We start from the raw sequence: 8474 nt of genomic DNA on the forward strand, positions 1-8474 counted from the left end.
GGCAACAAAGTGGCGGATCTACTGGCCAATTTGGCAGTGGTCTACGTGGTGGCTAAATGATGGAGTAGTAGGGATTCATTCCCAAAAAACCTGTGTGATCTAGCTTGTGATGATTCCACCCACTTGCATTAATCAATGATCTTTAATCATGATTTGATAGAGTTATTGGGGAAACAACTCCTTTTTTTTCCCTAACGGAAGATCTAGAAACTTCCCTTGTGCTTGGATTTTTTGTCTAATTGTGTGGCCGATTTCCTGCTACTGTTCAGAGACTTTTCTGGTGTGGCCCATTTCTTGTGACTGTTTGGAGAGTTCTCTAGTGTGGCCCATTTCTTGTTGTTTGGCAATCCAGATCGTTGTGGGCAGAGACAAGAATAGGCAGGAACCATCTACTTGTGAGAAATGGAAGAAAAACAAGGAAGTATGGTAGGAAATCATTGATGGGGGAATTGTCCCCTTCTTGGATAGACTTCATATTCCTTCTCCTCTACTCATAGAATCCTTTGTCAATGGGTGGAAGAAAGGGATCCTGAGGACATATGGTGTTGAGTACTAGTTGGATGAAACCCTGGTGATGAGAGTAATTGGTCTGGTGATGAATCACAAAAGGTTCTATAGAGACGAGAAAACTGGGGAGGACATGACGAATTTTTTTTGACAAAAAAAGGAGTGCTCAAGAGTTAACAAAATGGATGATTGCGACTTCAATAGGAAAGATCTTATGGCTCACTGGGTGGACATGACCGAGTTCATCATGAGGTATATTATGCTCAATGGCAGATATGTCAGTATCTTTTCCTACCATTTTACCATTTTGAATCATTTTAGGCATGGTAAAATCATTTTTGTTCCTTTCTATCTAGCCTCCCCTTTAGAGAATAGTCTTGAAAAATATACGAACAATCCAAATAATCTCGTCCTTCATGAAGGGCTTATTGTTCTCATCATGGAGTATGCTAAGACACTTGAAGTTGTGCCCTCTATATCTGAGAAATGCCAACATACTAATATTCGATATTTCTCTGACTTGGAAATAGATTTGGAGGATAGTGGGGGTGCCATTCCTTTTGACGACCTTGATTATAAGTCTATGGAAGAAGGTGAGATGATGGTCACCTCTGGGACATTTAGCGGTAAGAATCCCCCCAGATGGGTGGCCAACAAATATAAATATACCAACAAACTAATTTCTAAGACCGAACCCCTTTCTAAAAAGAAGAAGCTTGCGACTAAGGACTATGGTCCGAAGACTTCAGACCAGGAAATTAAACTGGACATTCCAATTAATATCTTGAAGGAAAAGCTAGGGACCATGTCTAAAGAAGAGGATAGTGGGTTATAGAGGAATAGTACTCTGATGAACTAAGCGACCAGAATCCAAGAAAGCTGCTGGAAGTGGGTGGAGAGAGAATTTGATACAGTCAAAGTGGGGGTTAAGGAGATTATTGATGTCTTCACAGCGTCGGCTGAGCCTAGAAAATTTGAGAAGCTCATGATTATGACCTAGAAGCTCTCCCAAGATGTCGAGGTGATGAAATGCAACCATAAACAAAGAATTGAAAAGGTGGAATAGTCTATGGTTGAGATAAAGAAAAACCTCAATAACCTAGTTGACATAAGCAAGGAAGCCATGAATAATAGTATAGAGGGGCTCGAAAAGATCAATGCCATGGTTGCGGAATACACATCCATTCATAGTGAACCTGAGAAAGATCTTGGAGGTGAAGACATGGCTGTTGGAGACAACAAAACCACAGGCCCTAGTTCAAGGATCAGAAGCAAGAGTAGAAATAAGGGCACCGCTAGATTCATTATGGAGGAGTTAGAGGAAATCAACAAGATTTCCATCCATAAGAACAAGGAGGTGGTGCACTCTCCTAATTGAGTTCTTTTTTTTTTTGTTTGTGTCTATGTTTCTTTCGTGGCTATCTTGGGGTGCTCCCCTATTTTGCAGTTGGTTTTTGTCTATTTGGCTGAAGGTCGGCTTTTGTAAAAAAATTGGTTTTTGGTTCATGTAAAACCCGTTTATCTTTATCAAAAATAAGTTACATCAAGGAATATTTAGTTATGTTTCAATTATGATTTCGTGATGGATGTTATGATGATTTATCATGTTATTGTTGGCAACAATGCAGCAAGGGGGTAGTGAATCAGTTTGCTCACAAACTCTACACAACTCAAACTAAAATCTAGATCTGACAATAAACAATAAAAGCATAAATCAACACCACATTAATAATACAGATCACACCAAGAATTTTGATGTGGAGAACCCGGTTAGGGTAAAAACCACAGTGGGAAGCTACCCACAACAAGATAATGCCATGTTCGGAGTAAGTGTAAATATTACAATGGAGAATGCTAATGCATTTAGTCACACTACCTAGAGCTCACTACTCAAAATAAAAAAGAAGGGCTACAACCTTAGGGAAGGCTCACTACCTTACAAAAAGATTTGGATTACATCTGGAGAATCAGGAACTGATTAAATAGCATCTTCTCAAATTAAATCGATGTTCGCACACACAAATACAAAGCAGATAAAACAACAATACATACAAACCAAAACAATGTTAGCTAGGACACAGTCTAGACGTAAATCAATACTGCAAAAATACAACACCTCCAACAATTGTGCCTCGAACATCCGCAACATGCTACAATTATCATGAATATCACATAACACGAAGAATACCACTGCATCAAGAAAATGATCGATAATACGCACATCATTCAATGCGGACCATCAAAAGGGATATAACATGATCTAGAAATATCCACAAGCAACATGAATCACCACAACATCATCACCACTTATTAGAATCCTCATCATTGATATACCGAAACTCAAGAACACACACTGAATTGATTGTCAATCTGAAAAGTTCACATGCGGACTTCGAAATCATGAACCATTTGAATTAAGGATACATATGAATGTCCTAAACACTCTACCAAACCCGTAAACCAAGATATAGTAATTTCAAAGGAATGTGGAGCACATACCAGAATACAAAATAACACGAATACTAGAATAAAAAACCTCAATACTGAATCACACAACTCAATCAAATCAATAATTTACTAATAACCCTAGAAATGAGGGCATACTGATTCTAATAACCCTAGAAATGAGGGCATACTCATTCTTTTCTCTAGAACACCTTCTAATTTAATCAATAATTTACTTGAAACTTACAATTTCAATCATTTCGTCCATGTATTCAGGAAGACAGTTGTTACACAGCATTGTCATATTTGAACTTCTCTTACAAATTGGTTATCAATTGTTAGTGTTGAATAAAATTTCATCTCAATCTCTCTTACAAACGAATTATCAATTTTCATCAACTCTTAACAGTTGTTATTGTGAGATTACAAGTTATATTGTTTCAAGAATGAATCGAGTATGCCAAATACTCCTAGTCTTGTTCGTGGTGGGGTTATTAAGCTGTGTAAAGGGCTTGACGAACTCTCAGGCCATTGCCGACTTCACTGATCCACAGAATGTGGCGAGAAAAGCCGTTGGAGTTCCAGCGCTTAAATGGAACAGCACAGTTGCCGCTTTTGCTCGTAATTATGCTAGACAAAGAAGAAATGACTGCCTACTTGAGCATTCAAAAGGATCGCCCTACGGTGATAACATACTCTGGGGCAAAGGCCCAAACTGGACACGTCGTCAGGCGATTAATGCTTGGATTGATGAAAGGAAGTGGTATATCCATGCCAGTAACACTTGCACAGGCCCAGATTGCACACACTATACTCAGATTATGTGGGCCACAACCACAAGTGTTGGGTGTTCTATTATGAAATGTGGGCAACTATATTGGCACCAGACCTTATTGATTGGCTGAGTGTAGGCAGCTAATTTTATCGTTTGTAATAGTGTAGTGATGAACAAATAGAATAACGCTGCTGCCATTATCCATCTTCGTTGCTTTGGCATTCATAGTACATTGAAGTCTCATTGGGTTTATCTCTGTATATCAGTAAAGCGAATTTGAGTTCCGCTACCATTGAATCATGGTATCAGGCCTGCAACTTGAAAGACGGTTGAGCCATAGTCATTTTGGTTTTGTAAGTTAAAGTTGAAAATTTAAACTGCGTGTAGACTTTGTTAGTCTGCCTTTTCAGGCAAATGATGATTTGCCTGATTAAATTCAACTCAACTATGGATTTGGTTTTACTTTTTATATACATAGTAACATTGACTAGAATTATGAATAATCTTTTCAATCTACGTAAATATGTTCCAGTAAGAGAGAAAATGTTAATCTCTTTACACAATATTCTAATTTTTTCTAAACTTTAAGATTTTCCGAAACCGTAAATTGAAAGTCCCTTATAAGATGTTGCACTCATGGACTTCTGTTTGAGGAAAACGTCTTTCATCAAGAACCGATTTTCAAGAAGTTTCTCATCACATTGAATGATATTTTATTTAGATTAACATTCTAAATTTGTTCATTCTGTTTAGAACAATAATCAGAATTTAATATTTGAGAGTAATTATTGTTGAATTCTACCGAAAGCATTTTTTCAGTATTCAGATGTTCTTGATTCTCAGAAATCAAGATGTTGTTGACTCTCTAAAATCATTGAGACCATACTTACATAACTTTTCTTTATTCTCAATGATTGGAGCTTCTTTCTAGCATATTAATGAGTGCAACAAGTTTTGAATTTATTGATACACTTCTATGAAGGGCATTTCTTTCATCTTTATGATAGTTTTGGGCTAATGGAGAATCTTGGTGTACCTTCATACAGTTTGCAAACTCAGGACATTAGTGAAATACAAATTGGCTGAACATCCTCATTTTATTCAATAACTTTTTTTAAGCTTACGGACTTACGAATTTACCAACGTTCGAAATCTATAAGAAATTTTATATATTTCATTTTAAAGTTGCAAATCTTGCAACATGATGACCATGATGATATTTTGAGTTCCTTTTTTAGGGTTTTAGTCTACTCTTGAATTCATCAACTTGCTGTTTCGTTTACCTTAAATGTGAAGGAAACCTATTATACCCAGTCAATTTTAAAATTTCACTACTTAAATAAATTATATCATGATAAAGAAATATAAATGAACATAAGGGTCCATTAATTTTATTTTTTAAATCAAAATCAATTAATGGAAATAGTAAAGGAATGGATTTGAAAGAGGAAATGATAAAAATACAATTTACAAATTTTGAGGCTTACAAATCTGACAAAAATGGAATGAACAATCTCCTCATAACTCACAAAAATTTCCTCATGAGATCATGCACTCAGTGTAATACAGACTCTCTCCCCCATAGGGTTTTTCACATGCTTCTCTCCCCCTTTGGCATCAATGAAAAAGGGAACATACAACACAAATATTGATTCTCTCACAACTTTTCCCAAATAATATTTCTCCCTTAAATAAACACTGAAATCTGAACATCTAAACCACACATTGACTACTCCCCCTAAGTAGAAAACTCACTCATCAATCCAAATCATAAGATATCTTTGTGAAATCCATCTGAATGATGCAACTCTATGCATCTTAGTTCTCATTAGGAGGAACAATCAACCCTATCTTCTCTCTGAGATACTCAAAAGTATCCTTAGGCAAAGGCTTCGTGAAGATATTTGCAATCTATTCCTTTGTAGATACATACTCCAATCTAACTTCCTTCTCATTCACTTTCCCTCTCAAGAAATGAAATGAAAATTGATATATGCTTACTTTTTGAATGCAACACCAAATTCTTAGAAATATTTATAGCACTTGAATTGTCACACTATATAGAAGTAGGCTCATGAAAAATAACTTCAATATCCTTCAACATCTAGATCATTCAAATCATCAAAGTATAATTACTAGCAATAGTAATATATTCATCTTTTGCAGTAGATAAAGATATAGCATTCTGCTTCTTACTCATCCATGAAACCAAACTTTTACCCAATAAAAATGCACCACCACTAGTACTCTTTTTGTCATCAGCATTACCTGCCCAATCAGTATTTTGTAAAAGAACTCAAAGTGAAATCATCATCTCTAGGATACCACAAACTAAAATCAATTGTCCCTTTCAAATATCTAAAAATTCTTTTCACAACAACAACATGAGATTCCTTAGGATGAACTTTAAATCTAGCAAAAAGACACACAACATTCATAATATCAGGTCTAGTTTAAGTCAAATACAACAATCCACCAATCATAGATCTATATCTAGTTTGATTTTATTTCCGAGAGTCATCATCCTTTGTCAACTTACATCTAGTCACCATAGGTGTACCAATAGGCCTTGCATCATCCAAACCAAACTTCTTCAACAATTCCTTCACATACTTAGATTGAGATATAAAAATACCTTTATCCAACTGAGTAATTTTCAATCCCAAAAATACTTTCATCTCACCCATCATAGGCATCTCAAACTTATTTTGCATATCATCAACAAACTTCTTGCACAAACCATCATTTCCACCAAAAATAATATCATCAACAAAAACTTTAACAATCAAGATGTTATCATTATCAATCTTGAAGTATAAATTACTATCAGTGGCACCTTTATTAAATTCAATCTTCATCAGATACTTATCCAATCTATCATACTATGCTCTTGGATCTTTCTTGAATCCAAATAGTGCTTTCTTCAACCTGTAAACCATATCCTTTTGATCTGTCAACTAAAAACCACTTGGTTTCTCAATGTAGGCCTCTTCTTCTGACTCACTATTAATAAAGAATGACTTGACATCCACCTAATAAACCTTAAAATCTTTGTAAGCATCATAAGCAAGAAATAATATAACAACTTCAATTCTAGCTACCAGAGTAAAAGTCTCCTCAAAATCAATACCTTCCATCTGAGAGTGACCCTTACAAACAAGTCTTTCTTTACTCCTAACAACTTCACCTTGCTCATTGAATTTATTTTGAAACACCTATTTAAATCCAATCACATTCTTATCCTTAGGTTTAGGAACTAAAATCCATGTATTATTTTTTTCAATCTGATTCAACTCTTCTTCCATTGCTTTAACCCAGTTTTCATCTTTAAAAGCTTCATCAACTTCCTTAGGCTTAATCTTAGAAATCAAGCAATACTCTTTAAAAATTCTTCTCGTAGTCATCACACCTCTATTCTTATCACATCTTATTTGATTCTCTAAATGATTTAAACTTACATACCTGGGAGTCGTAGGTTTTTCATGATTTTTGGACTCTTGAACTCTTTCTTTTATACTAGCACTTGCACCTTCATTCTCAGGCTTTTCTGGAACAATCTGACTTTGATTATGTATCTGCACTTTCTTTGTTTTATCCATACTGAAATCTTGATCATCTGAATCATATCTAAAATATCTGATTTTTTTCTCATTTCCTTCATCAACCTTCACATTAGCACTTTCAACTATCTTTCTCAATCTCTTATTATAACACTAGTAGGCCTTACTCTTAGCAGAATAACCAAGAAATATTCCTTCATTACTTTTAACATTAAACTTCTGTAGATCTTCATCTTTTCTGATATACCATTTACTATAAAAAATTCTAAAATAGCTAAGTTCTGTAGGAACATGACCAAACCATAACTCATAAGGATTCTTACTGGTATGACCTTTAATATGCACCTAGTTAAAGGTATACACTACAGTACCCATAACTTCTCTCCAATAGATATGAAAAAAAAAATCTTCAATCATCATGGTTTTAGCAGTTTCCTGAATTGTCCCATTCTTCCTCTATACAACACCAAAATGTCTTATCTTATTGCTTGTAAGTAGGGGGCAAGGATCTCGGAACCTTAACCACAATCTTAGATTCTTCCAATACTCCATCGACACATCTGTTGTTCAACACTAGCTCATTCACTTTCTACATTAAGGAGGTAATGTTCTCATCTTCACCCATATTAAACATCTCATACTTTCATTTTAAGCTCTATAACTTAGCAACTTTCACATGATGGTTACCTTCATACAAAGTCTCTAGCTTCTTCTATATCTCATGAGTAGTCTGTAGATCCATCACATTAGTCATCTCAGAATCAGACAAGGCACTCAATAATGTTTCTTTAGCTCTAATATTGAATTCAACTTCCTTCATCTCATCCACTATGGTAGGACCATTCTAAGGAGAATTATACATATTCTTAGTAATCTTGCAATAGTCTTCACCAATGCATCTCAAATGGCATTCCATTCAGTTCTTCCCAAGAGTAATTCATTCCATAAAATCTCATAATATCCTTCTTAAAAGAAAAGGTTGCCATCCTCGATCTCCTCAAGTGGTCAATCTTCTTTCAGGGGATCTAGCTTTGATACAAATTGTTGGAAACAATGCAAAAAACTACGGCGGGGGGGGGGGGGGGGGGGTGTGAATCAGTTTTCACACAAACTCTAGACAACTCAAACTTAAATGCAGATCTGATAATAAATAGTAAAAGCATAAATCAACACCACATCAATAACAC

General features: G+C 35.3%; 1 protein-coding gene across 1 annotated transcript; it reads left to right on the top strand.

Annotated features, from left to right (window-relative positions):
• Window positions 1–3398: 3398 nt before the first annotated feature.
• Window positions 3399–3857, top strand: LOC131876018 (pathogenesis-related protein PRB1-2-like). Its single transcript, XM_059220774.1, has one exon. It carries the CDS (start codon window positions 3399–3401, stop codon window positions 3855–3857), a length of 459 nt encoding a protein of 152 aa, XP_059076757.1.
• The last annotated feature ends 4617 nt before the right edge of the window (window positions 3858–8474 follow it).

This window comes from Cryptomeria japonica, chromosome 5 (genome assembly GCF_030272615.1).
Source record: "Cryptomeria japonica chromosome 5, Sugi_1.0, whole genome shotgun sequence".
Taxonomy (NCBI): domain Eukaryota; kingdom Viridiplantae; phylum Streptophyta; class Pinopsida; order Cupressales; family Cupressaceae; genus Cryptomeria; species Cryptomeria japonica.